The 22,496-nt window shown below is 38.9% G+C and overlaps 1 protein-coding gene across 1 annotated transcript; it reads right to left on the bottom strand.

Annotated features, from left to right (window-relative positions):
* Positions 1-16,122: 16,122 nt before the first annotated feature.
* On the bottom strand, positions 16,123-21,906 carry snai1b (snail family zinc finger 1b). Its single transcript, XM_052593752.1, has 3 exons — positions 21,662-21,906; positions 19,987-20,532; positions 16,123-18,183 (listed from the first exon to the last, which is right to left on the bottom strand). Exons 1-3 carry the CDS (start codon positions 21,879-21,881, stop codon positions 18,002-18,004), a joined length of 948 nt encoding a protein of 315 aa, XP_052449712.1. The 5' UTR covers positions 21,882-21,906; the 3' UTR covers positions 16,123-18,001.
* Between the last annotated feature and the right edge of the window lie 590 nt (positions 21,907-22,496).

Here is a 22,496-nt window from a genome sequence, read left to right as displayed (position 1 = left end):
AGAGATGAGATACCTGAATTCAGTGATGAACTGCCTTTAACTATCATTTTGCATTATTGACACACTGTTTTCCTAATGAATGTTGTTCAGTTGCTTTGACGCAATGTATTTTGTTTAAAGCGCTATATAAATAAAGGTGATTGATTGATTGAAGGAGAAAGCTTTCATCCTCCATGGTTAAGAATATTCCATAGGGTCAGTTTCAGAGATTGAGACGGTTATGTAGATCGGATGACGATTTTGAGGTGCATTCGACTATTCTGACACAACAAAGAGGATATACATGTAGCTCACCAACATTAAAAGCAGCTCATGTGAAAGTCCAGTCACTGAAGATGGAGAAATTGTTGAACTTTTCTATTTAACTGGATCTTCTTCTTAGTGAACCAGTTGAACCAGTTCACCAAGTCAAACTGAATCATTTCAGTTACTCCTAACAGTATATTGAATGAACTGCTGAAGAGAACCGATGATGGGATGTGCACAAACAGTCTTGTGCTGCTGGCCTGTTAGACGTCATCATAAGGGGTGTAACATTTCCGTCACATGCTTGAGGTTTTCAGGCATTCATAAAGCACTGGATAGCTGGCCAATCAGAGCACACCTCGTTTTTCAGAACGATGAGCTTTGTAAAATTGACGTGCCTCGGAAAGGCGGGGCATAGACCTTAAACCGCATAAACACATTGCATTACACCAAATACACAAAATAAAGTTATTATTAGCAGCATCATATGACCCCTTTAAGACAATCGCCAATATTGAGCACTGTGAATTTGATCAATTAACTTTTTTTTCCGAAGAGTTGGTTTTATTGTCTTCAGTGGTCCTTAATAGTGTATGCACAACTTGGAGATGACACAGATCCAAATAAATGCAAAATCACCATATTACACAGTTCTTTGCTTTAAATCACCACCTGGCCACAATAGGAAACAAAGAAAATCCAAATCCAGAAGTGAATTTATCAGATTTCTACTACTTCGTAGAACTTGACTGTTAAGTGACAGCTCCACAGTCAAATAACACTATTTTAACATTAACATTATTTTCCTTGGGAATTAAAACAACTACTTGGTCAATATTATTAACTTTCTGATTAATACAACTTCAAACTATATGTAGAAAAATTTAAGAAATTATTGAAGTGTTACCTTTTACTTCAGAAAATGAATATAATCATCTTTTTGTTTTGTTCTCTGAGTTTATTTATCATTTAGCTTTAAACGTTCTCCACTGCCAGAGTCGGTCAGTTTGTGCTGCAGTGAGAACCGCTTGGAGCATGAGACCACACGCTGAAGTGTCATGAAATCCCAAGCGCTCCCACTTCATAAAAAGGTCCAAATTGTCCTACAAAAACAAAACATGTTAATTCAGTATTTGAGTTTTCCAGATAGTTTCCTTCATTGTCTTGATGAATTCCAGTAGCAGTGCTGATTGTAAAGACTACAGATAGAAATAATTTCCAGAATGTGGATATTAACAAGAGCCGTTTACTGCACGAAATCTATGGCAAATCATACCAGCGGGCTAAAAACATGGCTAATGTTTGGTTAAGTTAACACAAAAGATCCAAAAAGGTCCAAAGTAAGCAACAGTTTGGATTATGAAAATAATGACTCAGAAAAACTTTGATCAAGAGAACTATTTATCAGAATTAGAAATGATGCATGCATGCAAAAAAAAAAAAAAAAAGGCAGTGACATCTGTGATGAGGGTTTTACAATCTGCTGAAAGTGCTGGATCTTCTTGTGGATTTCATGAGGACACACTTTTCTACAGTGGAAGGAGTGGAGTCGCGTCACCCGTTTCAGTCTCTTCTTCTGGTAATCTTATACTTTATTTATGCATAGCATCAATTATTTCAAACCAGAGCAATCAATATAAACATCTGAAGATTAAAGTCATTATAATATGAGATGAAAGTCTTCATGTTCATCATCTTGTCGGAGAGAGTCAAACAGTGTCTGCAGTGGTGTGGGCTGGACAGTAATGCACATGGATGGAGCATATGATGCAAGAAGGAGTAAACTTGATCTTCTTCCCTTTCTCACCACATATGCAATCTGACTAATTAATGCACGTCCTGATTTTGCCAAGTCCGATGTGTTCCTAGGTCAACATATTTTGTTGACCCTGGAACAACATTTTACTCCAAAAATATATTCTTAACCATATCCCTACACCTAAACCTAACCTTAACCATGAGTAATCCCTAAAATCAGAGGAAATGATAGATAAATGACACTGATGTACAAGCACCAAACACTGATTTTAAGCATAAACTTCACAAAATCTATAAACTGGTTCTTCAAATCTGATTGGTTAATCACAATGTTGTTCCAGGGTCAACAACGATGTTGTCCAAGGAACATGTCTCACTTGGTAAAATCAGGTTAGGCCTAATTAATCAGAACATCATTTTAAAAACATTCAAAATATAAGAATGTATTTTATTTTTTTAATACTTATTTTAATAATATTTGTTTTCCTTTTTGTAGTACAACAGTAATTATTCTCACAAAAAATGTATATGATAAATATGATATCAATGTGAATTTGTGTGTGTGTGTGTGTGTGTGTGTGTGTGCTACTTTTACATTATGTTTTTGCATTCAAATTAAATTATGTTTTGTTCCTTTTTTGCACTAAAGTTGTGGGGGGGGGTTGTTTGTTTGTGTGTTTGTTGTTGTTTTTCTTTTAATATCTGTATATTGCTTGTGAACTTGCTTTTACCCGCCAGTTTGGCTACTAAATATTTATGTTACCAGCCATTCAGAACTGGCAACAATCATGTTTAGCTGTTTGTGTCTTTCAGTTTTCAGGTTCATATTTAGGAATTTGCATTTGATGAGACCTCCATGATATCACACAGAGTCTTCATGTGTGTGTTTAACAGTGTGACTGCCTCACCTTTTGAGCAGCAGTGGAATCAAACCTTGTATTATTTTCTAGAGCAGACTGGTCTTCCACCGTCCTGTACAGCAGGAGACCCAGAGACAACACCACATGTCCTGTCCAAGCAAGCCAGAGAGATTCAGAGTTTAGCAAACATTTCATTCAGAAAAACTAATATATCTCTGAAGCATTAGTCTACTTTCTACACACAGTTACTCATTCTGCCAGCATAGAGCATAAAGCTAATCTGACTCAGCATCTGGACAATGTTGGATCTTACTGGAGACTTTTCACCTGCAGATTTAGAGCAATGGCTTGGAATCGCCAGCTTAGAGAAAAATCTAAAGGTAAGCTAACTATGTTTTATGTATGTAATGTACTATGTTTGATTTATTTGGGTGTAGTGATACATTTAGCCAACTTACAATAACAATATAATCATCCTCCTTATACTTAATAATCACTTTGATCGCAACTTACAAAGAGAAACAAAATTACCAAGCATGCATACATTAATCATATCAAATCTGAATCTGGGATAAACAATTAAATTCATGTTAATTACAATAAAAAATCTGTCATCTACTTCTCACATTTTTATCAAAACAGTGGATGCTAATCTACAAGTCAGGTTGACCAAAAAATGCTAGGCTAGTGAAAAGTGATCAAATCCTGCTAAAGTGGCTCCAGCTGCTGGCCATCAGATGTGCGAGTCCCCTTAAACACAGTGCCAGAACCTCCTATTCCCAGTCTCTGTCCCATTTCACACAGGGAGGCAGATGAATCTTTGGGATGTGTTGCCTGAGACTGGATGGATGTAATATTGACCCCATCATATCAAGAGTAGTCCAGCAGAGGGAACTATATACTTCTCTGAGGACCGACCCAAAGCTGAAATGTAAGAAATACTGTTTCTGAGTCAAACCTCTACTGTTCTCAGCTGAGAATCAACACAGGCGTTTATAAGCACTGTTCGTTCATATCACACATTTAGGCCAAGCCTTTAAAAATTCACATTGTTCACGACAGTCTCCAGCTCTCGATGTCCCAGACACAAATATTTTGACTATATAAAAAAAGATAAATCACTAGTCTAGATTTCAGTATAGAGATAAAGGTTAGGATCGCATGTCTTTCCTTCACAATTAAGGAGATGTTTAGAAAAATGTATGTTTCTTTCCATTCAGTTTTTTATATATAATTGAACAGAGGTCTGTATTGGTTGGACCCCAACTTGTTTTTTTAAATAATTTTAATTTGAGTTGAAGACAGTCTATATATATATATATATATATGTATAATGCTTAAAAGGATCTTCACAGCAATGCCATAGAAGAACCATTCAGTCCAAGGTTCTTTAAAGAACCATCTCTTTCTGAAGAACATTCTTTCACCACAAAGATTCTTTTGTGAAACAGCCCAGCTAGAATTTTTTTGTTCTAACAATGTTCTAAGAATATTACCATTTTTCTAACAATGTTTTTATTTTTGTTCCCAGAACATTCTCTCAAAAGATAGGATAACGTTCTCTAAAAACATTCTAAAAATGTTTATTTATAACATTATTAGAACATTATCCCCTAACATTCTAATTAAGATTTAAGCAGAGGTTTAGATGTTGATATCTGTTTCAAAGTAATAGTTTGATTTGATGTCACCATAATGGTGGTAAGTGTTGGCTTTAGTTGTGCAATTTGACACTTGACTTGTCAGTGTTGTTTTTTAGTTGCTGTAATCTTTATTATGGCAAAAACAGCAAGAGGACATGTGCATGATGCTGGTTGCTTGCTGATGATATCACATACGTGGTTTCACCCAATCTAATGTATGGCATCAGTTGCGTATTATTTATTAAAGCGACTCAATGGGTCAACTGCCTGAGACCAAGCTGAATATAAAACATATGATTTCGAGAAAAAAAAAAAAAAACTTTTCTTTATCACACAAACATCAATATTAAGTGTGTGACTCTCAACAATGGTGACATGTTTCATGCAGCAATGTATTTTGGGTACGTCATAGAAAACTCATCCATGGCACCCAGAATGCATTGCGGCATGAAGCATGTCACCATTGTTGAGATTCATACTCTAATTCTTGAGCTTTCTGTATTACAAAGAGGTTCATGAACAAAGTAATTTAAAAAGAATAGACAAATATACATATATGATATAAATCTGCAGGATCCTATGCATTGCAACATATTTGCTATGGTCTCTAACAGTAAAGTAGTAGCATAGACTATACTCCAGATAATACCACTTGACCAGATCATTACATGATGAGATTTTTTAACATCAGCAAGTAACCCACGTAATCTGATGATTTTTTAATGCTCACTGTTTTCGCCGTAATATAGTTACAGCAGTTAAACAAAAAGTAGCATTGAAAAAGAGTCATACTGCCTTAGTACTGATCACCATAATGGTGACATCAAAATAAACCATTATTTTCAATAATACATCAACACCTCTGTTAATCTCTATAAGAACTTCTTTACATTTATGAAAGAAATAAAGTCAATCTTGTTTATAAGAAGTGAAGTTGGTAATACTGTTTTTGGAGTTATTTTTACACTTTGTTTGGGTTTTCACTTTCAACCAACATTTGACTTCTGAGCCCCATCTAGTGTGGTGGGAAGCTTTATAAGAACGTTGATATAATGTTCTAACAATGTTATCAACAGACAGTTTTAGAATGTTTTTAGAGAATGTTATCCTAACTTTCTGGGAACTAAATTAAAACTGGCCGCTGAAAACATTCCCAGAACATGAACATGCTGGGAGAAAGGTTCTTCAGATGGCATCGTGAAGCACCTTCATTTTGAAGACTGTACTGTATTTTGTCACTCTGTGTTTGTTTCTCTTTGTCTTTCTCATTCTCTCGGTTCTATATTTAGTTTTCTACAGGAAGTGAAGATCAAATGTCCACCCTTCGGCTCCTCCTCTGTAACGCTGGGGCACGGCCTCAGAGAACCCCACACACGGTATCTGTTTGCTCTTTTCGGGGCCAGTTGCCTGCTAGTATTTTTATAATCTCCCTCTTTCCTGACCTGTTGCTCTTCTCCTGGCGCCAGTGGTGTCTGACCCCCGTCCCACAGCCCCATGTGTCCCTCGACCCCTGGGTGGATAATTGAGAGCAGCTGTTGCAAGGTGCCTTACCCAGAAGCCCCTGCTCCACTGCACTTGCTGTTTCCCCAGATTACTCACTTCAGATCCGCTTGTCTCCTCTTTAAACTCTGCATGTCTTCTCCATCAATCTCTCTGATGGACTGATTACCCTAATCTTAGCCTCCCTCTCTCTCTCTCTCTCTCTCTCTCTCTCTCTCTCTCTCTCTCTCTCTCTCTCTCTCTCTCTGTCTCTCTTCCTACTGGATGCTTGTCGTTTAACCAGCACTTTCTTGAAATGCTCACAGTACACTAATAGCAGAAACAGACCCTGGGGAAGCTGTGGAGAAGTCATTTGCTCAAAGGCTCATTGGTTTACAACCCTAAACTGCATGCTTCAAAAAATAATATGGTACATAAAAAAAATAAAATGTTCATAATGTTTTTTCTGTTTAAAGTTTATGTCACTAAAATTAATGTTTTAAAATAGGTTTAAATCTGGTCGCAAGCACAGCCAAATATGTGAACTAGGTTAGGTTTAGGGGATAGAAGATACAGGAAATGTAAAATCATGTCTATGAGAAAGCCCTCATAAAACTATGTGTGTGTGTGTGTGTGTGTGTGTGTGTCATTCACTCATTAGGGGGTCACAGTCTCTCTGGCTCCACAATCTCATGAAAGGAGTCAGAGGAGAGAGAGAGAGAGAGAGATCCTTCTTCTGTTGAGGTGTCATTCAGCAGCATGGCTCTTTTCTTCTATTCAGTTTTCTGAATAATTCATCTGTCTTTATAGCTCTGTATGGAAATCTAGTTCTGTAGTGTGCTGTTCTTGTAAACATTGCATGGGAGGTCTTTATAACAGATGCTCCCTCTCTCCCTTTCCTTTTAAAAGGGTCTCTCTACCAACACCTGTTGAGACATGAGGGTCCTTAAACTGTGTGTGTGTGGTGGGGGGGGGGCTTTTGAAGACAATAACTCCTTGATTGTAACAACACTTTTCTCCCACCCCTCACACACACACACACACAAACACACACACCTTTTTGAACCTGATGTATTGCTGCTCATTTGGCACCTCAGTGAAAGACTGTATTTAGCCTATTAGCATTGCTGTGAAAACCAGTAACGCTAACAACCTAAACAGCATGAGACACACTACATTAACACATGAACCTGCTTGTGTTGTCCTAGAAGAAATGTTGTCTCTCAGTAGATGTGAAGTCATAGCGTGTGTTTGTTTGTTGTAATGCAGTTTGTATAACATTTGTTCTTGTGTACTTATTACAGCGCTTATTATAGAAATAATATATTTCAAAAGAATACACTTAAGTGTGAACTGAATGTATTTTTTAAATGCATGTTATTTGCAATAAATGACGTATTATAGTTTACATTTATATTAAATGCAGTTAGTTGATCTTAAGTGTGCTTTTAAGTAGGACTTGTTTTAACATTTAACGTGTTGTCTTTGAAATATGGTTTTATCTTCTACTGTAGTTTAACATCAAACTGGAAGGAATGTTTGTTTGTCTTTTCCTTGGTGGATGATGTGATTAAAGAACATGTTTTGTTAGTTAAAGGGGTTTTACAAAAGACTGAAAGAGTAAAACTGAGGACAAAGTAAAAAAATTGTTAGTTGATTGCCAACAATATTTCTAAAAACAAGTTTTGTTTTGAAACATTTAATAGAGAAAAAAAATGAAGAAACACATATTTCAGAACAAACTCCCAGTTTTTCTTTCTTTTTTAACCCCAGTTTTTTTGGGAAAACATCCACACAAACCAAAGTAGAGAAATGATTTATAATTTACTGAAATGACCAATGTTCACTTAATTGTGATATTGTGTGACATATTAATAAGAAAACCAACTAATATAATTTGCATTTTTATTATGTTTATTAAGGTCCTTTACACTGTTGACATTCATTTAAATATGTGTGTGTGTGTGTGTGTGTGTGTGTGTGTGTGTTTAGTGGTGCCTCTCAGCAGTGGGACGGATGTGAGCACATCTGGAAAGACTTACGTCTGGAGGCGGGGGTCTCTGGAGCCGAGCCCGACCACTGCTGCTGCGCTCTGTGTGTGTGTGTGCGTGTGTGTGTGTGCGTGTGTGTGCGCGTGTGTGTGTGGGGGGGGGGGGGGGGTTCTATCGGCTTTCTCTGTGGGAGGGAGTTTTTCTCAAAACCAACAAAAACTAGCTTTAAAGTAATGACTCAAGTGTGTGTGTGTGTGTGTGTGTGTGTGTGTGTGTGTGTGTGTGTCCATGTGCAGAAAAGAGAGACTCTATTGACAAAACCTGCTAACTTTTTTTTTTTTTTTTTTTTTTTTGTTCTTTAATTTGGTTCTTGGGATTCATGCCTGAAACACCAGGAGCTCCACAGAGATATTTTAGCTAATTTTCCCTTTTTCTTTTCCATCTGTGGGTCTTATTAATCCATTTTAATACATGACATTGTGTTTGATAAACAATTTTGGTACCATGTCAGGTTGATGTACAATGTAGCATCTGGATCCTGACGCAAAACCATTTGAGAACAACCTGCCTATCAGACACACGCAGAATATCTACTTCCAGCAAATGTACAGCATGTATGTAATATACAGTTACACGTAGTTTTTCTAATGCCACACATGCTGCGCCACACGTGCTGTGTCCGGGCTAGAAAGCCTCTAATAGATGTGTGCTGGCTTTGGCTCACTGATGTGGCCTTCATGGTCTGGATCAAAGGGTATTTTAGGATCTCAGCACTCATTATTAAACTGCACATGAAGTCCTCGAAAGAAAATAAAGAGCCACTCAAGGACAATACATTACTACATCACACTGTTCCCTGTAACTCCCTGGGTTTTCTTAATATGTGTGTTTGCACCTAATTACTTGCAATGCACTGTTCATGTTTTACAGTGTAGAAAGTGCAGTGTTTTACAGACAATTCAGATTTTACACCAATACACTACCAAAAATAAAGGTGCTTCACGGTCCCATGGATGAACCTTTTTGTCTAAATGCACATCCACACATAGCTGCGTGCCTAACCCCCCTTCAGCACGACGTCCCGGCCAGGGAAGGGGTGCTGCTGGTGTTCCTCAGGTGGACTGATCTCTAGAATTACAACGTGACAGCTGTAGAGACACTTCAGTAGACCTTAACCCAATCTGTCACAGCTCACTGATCTCGGAGTGTTTGCATGTATTGGAAACACAATGAAAGTAGGATGCATGCTTAGCGTGTACATCTTGCCTAAATGTTATATTATAGGACACATGGCTCAACTGATTGAGTGTGTTGTTGACATGTTTATAACCCTTGTGAAAAAACTAAAAGTTTCTTTTACATTCTGTGGACTGAGAGTGTCTCTATGATCCCTTAACATTCCCTTTGTATATCTGTGGTGTCTCTGTCTTATGTAACTGGAATCTTAGTCTAAGTTAGGAGACAGGTGTGGACCCACCTGACCGCATCCAGAGGTCACAGGCACCTTCTGTCTCGCCTCCCTCCACCTGTCTGTGCCTTCTGTGCTGGGACCTCCAGCTCTCTAAACACTCTCACCCAAGAGAGACTGCTGCTCACAGTAAAGCTCAAAGAAACTTTCATTTCTGAAGATTTAAAAATAAACATAGAGAGCTATTAAAATATCATTGGATAGCACAGGTCAGATAAATTAATCTTGGAAGAAACTGATAGGATTCAGCCCCTTTCACACTGCCACTGATTTCCCGGACCCTGTGCATTCGTTCACACACCATCACACGCCATTGGTACTGGCTTTTGTTCACCCAGAGCTCGTTCCGGGACTGAACCCGGCAGTGTTTCTAGGTCCCCGACCCGGGATCGATGCTGGAATCAATCCCGGGACATGTTTGCGTTCACACAGAAGGAAATCCGCTAATTTTCTGGGACCAACCTGCAGTGTGAAAAGGGTCTTAACACTCACGGCGGTCTCCTTGACCTCTGCCTCACACAAGTGGCAGAACAATAAAGCTGTAAAGTGCTGCAGGTCTCAGGGCAGAACAAAAGTGCACCTTGCACCTTTTAAATCATACAAAGTACCTCCTGCGGCCCCAAATACCTGTGGCACAGTCAGAGACACTGCAAATATATTCTCTGTTATGCCTCCGATTTCACAGTACAAAACAGAAAAACAATGTTTTACAATGCTTGCATTGCAGCGGTCTATGAGAACACCCAGTTTATGATGCCGCCATTAATGAAATCATGCCATTTGTTGTGATACTCAGGTGCGCTACTACTTTATTTACATCTGGTGGACTGGAAAATGTCACAGATTTAAGAATATTGGAGGGACACTTGGAGGGAAGTGACCAACAGAAGACGGCAAAACACAAGGTTGAAAAGATGTGCTGACAGAGAAAATAGTAATGCACAAGTTGCTTCTTGTTAGTTGGTTAGTTAAGAAAATTAATAATTGTGCAGACCACACTCACTGTAGACGCTACTTAAAATATGAAAAGAACAACAATGCAAATGCTAACAAAAAAATACTGAATGCACCTTTACGTTTAGGTCATAATACAGTTGCACAATGAATACAACACTATTGGCATTGCGTGTTACCGTGCTGTTTATCACTGCTCATGAACATAAACAGGAAATGCTACTCTTGACCTTTCACTCTTCTGTAAATGCTTCTCTTCTTTCCTTACCATCTCTTAAATGTTTTCTCTCTCCCTCCTCTCCTTTCTTGTGTTGTTACACATGCATCTAATTTCCTGCCCTCTCTTCAGTCTCCCTGTAATTGGGAATGTGACATAATTTGTTTGTCTCTTGCAGAGATTCTTAAATTGGGCTGCAAGCCACGAACACCAGACTTCAGTGTGCTGCTGTTGTATAACAGCTGTTTTTCTCTGTTCAAGGTTGCTGAAATCTAAATTGTTGGACCACCACACTTACCGCCTGTCTCCTTCACTCACATGTTGATTGGTACTAATGAAAAGGGGTTTTTCTCCGGGAGAGCCGCCTTCTGGAGTTTAGCACAATTAAACACATCTGAACCAGCTAAACACACTCTTTGGTTCACTAAACTTCCATGCAGGTGGGTTGAAGCTGTGGGCTACCTTCATGCAGAGTTTAGCTCCAAAGTTAATCAAACCCAACAAACACAATCAAGGTGTTCAGGATTACTAGAAAACAACAGCCAGGTGTGTTGGAGCAGGGTTAGGACTGAAGCTTAGGGTTCCACTTCGCTTTTCGACACACGCTCACAAACCTACCTAAGCACTTCCTGCTCCCATTTTGAAGTGCATTGCAAAGTGTATTAATTGTTTTCTAAATATTTAAAACAGACCAAGCATACCTTAATAAACATAGAAAGAAGCATCAAATTCATAAGGGCTTCCAATTCAGCCCACTGCATTGGCTCCACTAGTAGTGTGCACTCATGCAACGAAATCAATGACATACATCCAAGTCAATAAGATGTAGTCAATGAGGAAAAGGCATCAAAAATGGAGCTCAGCCCTGGATGGCATAGGTCGGGGGAGTTCATTCCTGTTCCTGTGTAAAGAGTTCAGATTCAACCCTGCTCCAACACACTTGTTTGTAATTATCAAATATTCCTGGAGATCCTAATTGACTGGTGGTTTGCCAGATTGGAGCTGAGCTTTGCAGGAAGGTAGATCTCGACGAACAGGCCTGGATGAATTATGCATTTTTTAATTGCAAGTTTAAATTGCACTATCAAAGCATATTTTAATAGGCTCCAGCATCCTAGCTCCCTGCTAAGATAGTGGTCCACAACCATATTCATGTAGCCCCCAAAAACCTGCTGGCTCTGGGAATGTATTTGAGAACCACTGCAATGGATCTGATGATCAAAGCTCAAAAAACTTAAGGTCACTGCACACTAGTCTGAAATTTTCACAGTTAAAAAAATCAATACGACCTTGCGTTGTGTTAATCATGTTTACATACTGCCTCCGAAACGTTCGTCCATCATACAAAAAAATACTAATTGGATTGGGAAAGATTTTCTGCATTTTTCACATCCATAGCAAGCATTTTCAGGGGTGTTTTGACAATTCAGAGCCACTGTAGAAATGAAAGCCAAAATTGTACACTGGTTTCAATGTCTGGCACGCACCTTTCCAATGACACACAATGACATACAGCCAGTCTCTGTTGAGGAAGATTTGGTTCATGGAAATTGGTGGTCTTCTTTTAAATATGTGGCTCTAGTATTGCTACCAAAGCATTAAAATCCTGTAGTAAACTTTGAATCTCGCAGCTTCTTGATGAGGGGACACTCTCCTTCCTCTCTATACAATCTCAGCATTAGATGGACCCAAAATATATTTCCTCTTTTACCCGAGAAGAGAGAGGACAACTAAATCACCCTCTCTGCCTGAAGACTCCATTTTGTATTGTTTTGTGTATTTTTTCTCAACTGGTTAATTAATACATATTGGACCAACGGTGACGAATACGATGACGAATACAAAAAAATGAATACAAAAATTTTAGACTCAGTGTGCAAAAAGCTTTAGACTGAAATGAATACAGTAAGTATGATATTTGAGTTGGTCACCACATTGGAATAGCTCAGTATAGCGACACAAACATCAAATCTCATTGGTTCTCACACATCACATGACCAAACCACATGACATTTGATGTTTGTTTCACTATATTTAATGTAGTCTTAGAGTATGGCGACATCGTCTGGAGTTTGAAGATACTAGTTTACTTGCTTAAATTAATTTCACAATATATTTTTGGGAGCATAAAAGTTTGAATCACATTCGGACTCTAAAACATTTTTCATTTGTGCACCACAGAAGAAATAATTCATACAGGTTTAAAAAAATGACATGGGGGTGAGTAAATGATGACAGAAATGTACCTGCTAGGACATAATTCATGTTCATCATGAGGAGGGGGAACATTTGAGGAAACAGAAAGGGAGGAGACCAATCAGATGAAGAGAACAGTGGCGGCTTCAAGGGAAGAGTTACATCTGGAAAAGAAAGAAACAAAGTTGGAGAAAGAAAGCTGGAAGCCAAAGTATGTGGGTAATCCCCACACAAGAGCACAGTCACCCAGAACTCTGTTAGTAATCCAAACCATCATAACAGCTCCTGGCTCAAACATGATCCCTGTGACTCAGTTCTCTAAACCTCCACCTCAGACATGAAAAGACACGAACATCACTCCTCAAATATGCCCTTTTAAAGTCAATGTACAGCCAAACACAGAGACTAGAGCCCTCGCACTGAATATCTATGACCAGTTCTCCCACTTCAACTATCGAGTCTCCAAATCTAAAACTGATCTCAGAGTTGTGTAAATGCCCCAAAACACATGAGGTTAGAGAATTAGAGATCACCCAAAAAATTATCACTTCAAACCTACATGACAGTGTGTAGTCCATCTCGAGTCCAAGTCTAAAAACATATTTTCATGTCTTGGTCTCGACTTCCTTCACCCCAAAATAAAAAATCATGTCATTCAGCCCATGGTCAAACTCAAACTATAGAAGTCTCAACTATAACGTTACAAGGCTATCATACATTTAAATTGTCGTGAAATGTTTGTCATGAAACATGTCAAGAAGACACAGTGAGGCAGGATTGATGTCACTATGTCATTGGTTTTAGCCTGTTTTAATGACTTCCTGTCAATAATGTAAAAAATTATCAGTGAATAATGTAAATTTGAACCAGTACCTCTCAGTCTTGGAAAACAGTGTATGAACCACTTTTATGATACTTTTATGGCGCTTCTTGGAACTTGATCTCTTAGTTTCCACTCTGTGGAAAATAGGGAAATTCTGTCTAATCTCCAATTGTGTTTCATAGAAAGTCATTTGGGTTTGGACCGACCTCAGGATGAGTAAATGATGACAGACGTTTTATTTCTGGCCAAAACTATTCCCGTCATTTTCAGCTGCAGCTAGCAGGACGCTTCTCTCTATCCAGATGCTTCAGATGTTTTTTATCAGCGCTGCAGCGAGGCCAGTGTTTATATGTGACTGACAAACCGTTTCCTGAGGCCGATGGGCTCCTTCAGCCCAGAGAGAGGAGAGGAGGGAACAAAAGACCAAGTGAAAGGAGAAAGTGAGGTTAAACTAGGTCAACTATAGGAGTATTTTGGCCAGTGTAACACTGTTTCTATTAGCACCTTATGGCTTTCAAATGAGCTTGAATTATATGCTTCATGCAGCAATACAGGCTTTGACAAATGTGGTCTTCATTACTGTCAGATATAAAATATATGCAGCTGAAGGGCCCTCAGATATGTTTTTTCCAGCAGGAAAAAAGAGGAGACAGCAACTCAAACCACACTGCACCCGCGTCAATTACAGACACATTATCTCTCCCGCTCACAGGTACTAGGGGACATTTTTTTACTTTACGGGGCATTCTTGCAGATTGGTTCTGCTTCAAGGGTCGAAAGACAATGGCATCCCCCTCTGACATCCATCCAGCCGCCCACACACAGTTGTCATCTCTGTGTGAACATGACTCCGAGGGTCTGAGGGGACGCTCAATCCTCCATGTGTGTCTCCACCACATCAAAAACCCAGAGCCCAAATTACTTTTGTCTACTGAGCACCAATCATATCTGAGCATGTCGTCCCACATACACCCAAACATACACAGTTTGACACAGTATGAAAACTACCTTAAATGAGTAACTCAAATATTTACCACAGAAAACTATTCGACTCATAACTCAGTTTAAAAAGAAAATGTTTACAGCAGTTATTTTAGGATTATTTCTATACTATTACAGTATTTATTGATATTTTTAATTAGCTTTTGTGTTTTTGTTGTAATTTTAGTTTAATGTGTAGTAATTTGGTTACGTTTTTTGTCATTTCTACTATACACATCAGATGTGTTGAATATATACAGTAGTGTTATCATTAATTATAATAATTTATTTTGAATACGCTTTATTGTTTATGTTTTCAGTTTTCATTTCAATTTTAGTCAACATTTTAGTAATTGTGTGTGCTTTTGTTATTTTTACTATTTTTATATATATATTTCTATATACCTTTGACTAATTTTTACTTAGGTTTTTCTCATTTTAGTATTTCAGTTTCAATATTTTAAACTCAATTTTCGTTTACATAAAAATAAAATAAATGACTTAAAACTATTTTAGTTTTTTTTCAGTTTACATTTCTCAGCTAATGTTTACATCTTATGTTTCAGCTTTATTTTAATTACTGACAATGATTTTTTCTTAAGTTTGTGTTAATAAGTCTATCAGGCAACATAATTTGTGTACTTATTAATTAATTTATTTATATTTGTTCTGTACATAAATGTTGTATCAGTGCAAAATTGTCTAAATCGTCTTTTTGAAGTGGCACAACCTCTTTTGCTGGATGAATGCAAACTTTTTTCTTTCTTTTTTTCCTGTTGGTAACATTTAACTCAAGTAAGCAGTCCTTTATGCAATCCTTATGTAAAGGGTTTACTGGTTACCTGCTGGTAATACCAGCCAAGAATTGGGAGTGTTACCTGAAAGCTTTCTCCAGGTATTATAGGCCTTCTGAGCTTACACTATATCCCTGTTGTTTATCCTGGCACATATCATTCAAAAGTAACCAAGTGTTCAAATGGCCATGAGATGAAACACTGAATGTAAGAAACGTTTTAAACTCAAATACAGAGCCCTAAACATGACATGTTGGGAAAAAAAATTGATAACATGGCCACAATTTCATGAAAACAAGGGATAGTGCTGGGTAGATTACTTACAAATTATAGTCTGTTGCTGAAAACAGATTACATGATGAAAACTGTAATCTACTTTTTAGATTACTTTTGGATTACTTTTTTATTTAACACTTACTATTAAAAGTATCATACTGAAAAGGAAAATATATTCCATTATTTGATATCAGTGAAGTGAAGTGCATTAAACACTTTACACCAGGGTTTTCCCAAACTGGGATTTTTGGGGAGAACTGGGTGAATCGATTAATTATGAATCATTTACTGCTCTTGTGTGAATAATATGTAATCATGTAATCCATGAAAAGTAACTGTAATCTGATTCTTGGCATTTTAAAATGCAATATAATACAATTACAAATAATACATTTTTGGATTTTATTACGTAATCTAGATTACATTTTCACACTACTGAGAACAAATGAAAACAACATTGAACGAAATCAGAGTATGGATTAATACAATAAAGCCACAATTTAAGGAAAATGAGAGAACAAATGAATAAACTGTTGAAATAAACTCTTAATTCGTGCCCCCATTTATTTATTTATTTATTTATTTTCCAGCATGTCATGTATTGGGCTCTGTACTTAAGGAGCACAGCATTTTTAGTGGTCACAGATGTTGTAGATAGAGATTGCCGCAGATACTTTCGATAGAAAGCCTGGAATATCCCTTTAAGCGTGCCCTCGCCCCTACAGCTAGCTTCTCCCACCACAATCCCACAGCTTTGAGCCTCCAAATCAGCAGAGGAAGTGCATCGTTACTCTAGCAAGACTGGTTGGCGTCAGCGCGGGTCACAAGGGCTTTGTGGATTCAGCTTCCTAGAGAAAGGGTGAGCTGCGGAGGAGGGTTACAAAACCTAAAACCTAAAACTCTGGCTGCACTGGAAGCACAGAATGTCGGCATGTCCCACATTTATTAAGAGTCCCCTCGGGGGGGCGTATCTATCTGTTTGACAGATTGAGGTTCTGGAGCTAAGAGCTGGATCCACTGGTCTTAATGGTGCGGACTGGCCCATTTCTCTGGTGCTCCTCTAAGTCTCCTGCCTCCCTTCTGGTCTTTTTCCACCTGCAGTGTCTCAGACGCGAACATTTGCTGGCCATGTGTCAGCTAAACTGGGTTAGTGTTGTATTAGCGTTAGGCTAAGCAGAAAAAGTGTGTGCAGGTGTTCTGACCATCACTCAAAATATCTGACTGCGTCTAGACAGGGACGCTTTATATTTATTGCACCGTATCTATTCAGAGACCCTTGGATGTACGTTCATGCATTCAAGGAATAATTCACATTTCTTTTTTCAACGGTCTTTTAAAATTCTGCAAGCTTTGACGTTAAACGTGGAGAGATGTAATGCATGAATGATATGAAAGAAAGATCCGACCAAATATTAGCCTGTTTGACTCATAAATACTCATACTAGAGCATGTTTTCTATTCCTTTAACCTATTCCTTCCTAAACACAAATTCACTTCTCTGTTAAACAAAGAACATTATAATTATTAATTATTTATTGAAAAAAAAAAAACAGCAAGTGGAAATACACTAAAACACATCTTTGCTTAAAAAGATTGCATAGCATTTGGTTTGTGTTATACGTCCAACATATAAACAATATGTAGACAGACAGGTTCATTTATCATTGTGGCTTTGGAAAAAATAGGCTTCATGGAAGACCTTTCTCCTGATCCTGCGGATTCCCTTCAGTTCAGATGGAGTAAACTTTGTACATGAACAACATCTAAAACCCAATGACCTTCTTTTTGTGTTGTTGACACCTTATTCAGGAAATGCCAGCTGATATAATACATCGAAGCTCTGATTACAGAGACACATTGCAGAGTCTAATTGAACTTCTCATTAAACCCATCAGTCTAGAGACACAGCCAATGCATTTGTGGACAGGCCTGCGCTGCAACAGCTGTCCCCATACATCCCTGCACGTCTGTGGAGATCAGGGTGAGAGATGACCTCTCACCACACACACTTCATAGCAGCTGCCCCCTCACAGTCCCGGACCAGCCGGCACCGTGGTGCATCCTGGGAATCCACCGAGAGCCAGTCTGTGGCCCCCCTCCCACGACATAAATCTGCAGTCTACATTTAACAGGCTGTTACTGTAGACAAGGTGTGTGTGAATGTGTGTAAGACTAACACTGGAAGAACGATAGCATCTCTCCTTTGGCTTGTGGAAGCAAATATAAGGCACTTTGTGCTTCAAAAACAGCATTCTCTATCTCAAACATTCACTTATGGCTGAAACCCGTCCCAGCTCAGCATGGAGAGATGGGCTCTAGGCAGACGGACAGCAGCTGGAGAGTGTGTGTTTGTGCAGGAGGGACATGCGGCTGAAGGTACGAGAGCACGCTCCACACTGGTACTTCTTCACTTCGGAGTGGGTCTGCAGGTGAGCGCGCAGGTTTGAGCGGTCCGCAAACGCACGGTTACAGTGGGGGCATGAGAAGGGACGTTCACCTTAAAAAAAAAAGAGAGAGATCATTTAGTTTTTAGCATACACACAGTTTAACTCTATATCAGGCAATCAGTGTTGGGAACGTTACTTTAAAAAAGTAATTAGTTATAGTTACTCACTACTTGTTCCAAAAAGTAGTTAGTAACTGAATTACTTTATAATAAAAGTAACTCGTTACCAGGGAAAATAACTATTTGCGTTACTGTAAAAAAATATATATATATATATTGCTACATGTCAGAGAATTTTTTTTTTTTTCAGTTTTCACAAGTCAGTTGAAATGAGTAGAACAGACAGGTACATAACTTTCAATATTTATTGCACGTCAACAGACAGCAAGACTTTTAGCCTGCACTTCAAGTATTATCTTTGTAAGAAAAGTGTTTTTGGCCACTAGCTTTGTAGATGTGTGTCACACATTACATGCACGTTCTTTGACCACAATGAATTTGAAGTAGTGCTTATATCTTCACCTTGAAAATGCCAACTTTTCATCGGATTGCTCCTGACTCGCCATCTCTGCTGCTAATCTCTGTGTAGCTGTTGCATGTGTGTGTGTGTGTGTGTGTGTGTGTGTGTGTGTATGTGTTTGGCGCCGCTGGCGCAGCCGCGTGTGCCGGCATGTGTGTAAAAACACTGGCTCTGATTGGCTACCATGAAACACATGACTCTGCCTTAGCCAATCACAATCGCTTATCTCGTCATTAACCCACCTGCTCACTCGCTGTGTGAGCCAGGGGTCCATTCGGATTGCACAGTTTATTAAATCAATGCAGAGTAACGCACCGCATTTAATGTTCAGTAACGTTAACGGCATTGTAACGACGGGAAAAGTAATTAGTTAGATTACTGCGTTACTGAAAAAATAACGTCGTTACCTAACGCCGTTCTTTTAAACGCCGTTATTCCAAACACTGCAGGCAATACAGACAATACGATTCTGCAAGAAAAGGTGAACCTTCAAAACTCATGCCGCTCTGATAGGATGTTGTTTTTTGTTTTTATTTTAGGTTGGGTTTAGCTAGGTGTTTGCTTAAAAGAGTCCATCCCTAGGTTTCTATAAAATCCTTTCTATTAAAGTCTTTTTGGGAGTCCTTTATGCAGACAGTCAAGGTTTTACTTGGTTAGCCCCTGCTGATAGATGCACCAGCCAAGCAACTGCCATTGACAAGAATGGGGGTGTTATTTCTACAGGTATTATAGACCTTGTCACTTTTAAAGGTATTTTCACCACATTCCTCACATTTATCCTTCTAGTATCATGCAGTAATTACAGAGCCCCAAATGATGTGAAAAAAAAGAAATGTTATAAGAACTTGTGCTTATTGATTTATTAATTCATTTATTGGTTTTGGTCAAATTGCGTCCATGTTATACTGATTTGTTCCCTCATTTTAGTTAGAATGCGACCAAGCTGTAATCCATACCCTGGTTTTAATTGTGCCTATAATTTAATTTAAACAAGTGAATAAAATTAATTATTATTTCATCTCCATTATATATACTTTTTGGGATTTTATCACCAGTTTTATTGTCTGCTAAATGCAAATGCTAAATCCATTGGCTTGGAAAAGTAATAGCACGCCTCTTCTTGATAAACTGCACTATTTGGGGCTTGGAGTTGAGTTACATACCTAAATTCAATACTTCGAAGTTTGATGGTCAGTTTCTGGTCCCCATTGACTTCCATAGTATGAAGAAACAGTATGCAAGTCAATGGTGACCACTGAACTGAAGGTAAACTATGCCTTCAAGTGTTGACTTTGCATGCACCACTAACAGCCTCAGTGCATCAGCTCACTCACCGGTGTGTGTACGGATGTGTCCTCGCAGTAACCAGGGTCTGGAGAAGGCCTTTCCACACGTGGTGCACACACAGGGGAGCGTGTGGGAGCGGATGTGCATCTTGAGCGCACCCAGACTGCTGTACTCTTTGGGACAGTGCTTGCAGTGGAAGGCCGCTCTGGTGCTTGTGCTGGTGGCTCCTGCGGCAGTAGTGAGCGTCTGTGGGCCGGCGGTGCAGTGTGTGAGCTGATGGAGAGACAGCACGGCCGGGCTGCTGCAGGTCTTGCCACAGTGGGCGCACTGGAAGCGGTCGGCGGGGTCCGGGCTGGGAGGGTCAGATGTACGGCAGTCGTCCTCCTCTCCACTGCTGCTGGAGCTGGACTGAGAGCTCAGGTCCAGAGGCCCGGGAGGAGAGGGGGTGCTGGGTGACACCGCTGTGAAGGTAAGGGGTAAGGCACTGGTGGTCCACACGAGCATGGAGGGGTGGGTGGGCACCACAGAATCACCTTCTCTAGTGGGGAAGTCATCGAGAGGGAAGCATTGTGGGAAGACAGCGTAGCGTTGGTCTGAGGAGAGACAAGATGCCTGTTTAGATGTTTGCTGGACTACATTAAATGTTTCAGAATATTGTTTGAGGTAAAACTTCTCTGTTTTCATTCCTTCTGGTTTATCAAAAACACACTCACCCTGGAGCAAAAAGAAAAAAAAACTGCCTTAAGTCTCTGGGGTATATTTGTAGAAATAACCAAAAATACATTGGGTCAAAATGATTGATTTTTCATTTATGCCAAAAATCATTAGGATATTAAGTAAAGATCATGTTCCATGAAGATATTTTGTAAATTTCCTACATTAAATATATAAAAAATAGTAATATGCATTGCTACAAATTCATTTGGACAAGTTTAAAGGTGATTTCGATTTTTTAGCACCCTCAGATTCCAGATGTTCAAATAGTTGTATCATGATCAAATATTATCCTCCTAATAACCCATACATCAATGGAGACCTCATTTATACAGCTTTCAGATTATGCATAAATCTCAATTTCACAAAATTGACCCTTATGGCCCAGGGTCAACTACCAAATATCTGCTTCATACTCCAAATAGGAAGCTATGACTCACTTTTGGAGATATCTTAATCAAAGTAAATACTCTGAAATACTACAGCTGATGCATTTTAGCAGTTAGTTCAATTACATACTGCAGTTTGTGTAGATGGCATATTGAAAAAGTGAAAAATGCTAAATAAAATAAAAAAAAGGAAAAGAAAAGAAAAGAAATGTCGCCTTATGTTATAAAACCTACATAACAACAGCCCAGTTTCACAAACAGGGTTTAGCCTAAACCAGGATTAAGCCATATTTCAAATAGGACATTTAAGTATTTTTCATAAATGTGCCTTAAAAAGAATAAAACATTTAAAACATTAAAGGTGTGCAACAAAGGCACTGATATATTTTAATTTCAGTTGGTGCAAGTTTCTTTCAGCTGAGCTCAGACGTACACTTCAGGCTAGGACTAGGCTTAAGTCTTGTCTGTGAAACTGGGGGTAAAAGTAACAAGTTTGGAAATATGAAAATGCTGATATATTTGCTCACTAAGTTTTGACTAAACGTAAGCTGTTTAATTTGACATAGGTCTACTGATATTGTATACGGTAACATTAACAAATATCTCTCGGCACACTCACCAGATTGACTCTCCAGTTCACTGTAGTTTGGCTTCTTGTTGGAAAAATATTTCTTGACAAGAAATGACCGTGGCATTTTGTAAAGATCCTCCCCAAACTCCAGCGAAGGCTTTAGATGAAGTCTAGACTGAGTGTCTGGAGAAGCTGCTGTGTGAATCCCAGTCTGCCTCAGATGTCCAGTAATCTTTGAGCTCGGAGCAGATGGAAAGGTTATTGCCATTCTGCCCAGACGAATCTTTTAAATGAGGCTAGGCTGTGTGAGGGGGCGGGGCTTGAGCTCTGTCCACGCCCCCTGGAACACCCACTGACTGACTCCGCCTCCTGGAGGATGCCCACGGGAAACACACCACAGCATCCAGCTCACATCCTCAAAACATTTATATTCAGGCTATTAAACTAAAAAAGATTGGATAAGGAGATCAACAGTTACCCTAATACTCCGAATTAAACGTCAAATCAGATGTTTGGCTATTTTCTTGTTAGACATGCAGTCCGATCTTTTATTTACTAGCCTGCTCAGTAAAATAATTTGCAGTGTACCTTTATTATAGTCTACAGTTTAAAACCAACATTTAAAACTGCTTTTGAAAATGCTTTTGTGTGACTAGACGATAAATACAGCCTTGTACAATTTCAGCGTGTGACAACTTGCCCCGGTCACCCCTACAAAGGGCAGAATCCACACGCTTAAATTTGACACAAAGCACAATGCAAGCCATTTAACAATGAGGAGCACAAGCTGCTATCTGTCCTTCATCTCCGGGGTCAGAGGACACACATCAGACTTATTTCCAGCATGGACACCGCAGGACATCAGGAGCTCAGCGGGTGTGCG

Source organism: Carassius gibelio, chromosome B23, assembly GCF_023724105.1.
Source record: "Carassius gibelio isolate Cgi1373 ecotype wild population from Czech Republic chromosome B23, carGib1.2-hapl.c, whole genome shotgun sequence".
Classification (NCBI taxonomy): domain Eukaryota; kingdom Metazoa; phylum Chordata; class Actinopteri; order Cypriniformes; family Cyprinidae; genus Carassius; species Carassius gibelio.
This window is presented reverse-complemented; position numbering and strand designations above follow the sequence as displayed.

Excerpts from the sequence above, each read along its gene's own strand:
- snai1b (XM_052593752.1), bottom strand. The coding sequence starts at position 21,881 with ATGGCAATAACCTTTCCATCTGCTCCGAGCTCAAAGATTACTGGACAT. Across the intron at positions 20,533-21,661 it reads TGAACTGGAGAGTCAATCTG|ACCAACGCTACGCTGTCTTC; the intron begins GTGAGTGTGCCG and ends GTCTCTCCTCAG. Across the intron at positions 18,184-19,986 it reads ACACATCCGTACACACACCG|GTGAACGTCCCTTCTCATGC; the intron begins GTGAGTGAGCTG and ends TTTTTTTTTAAG.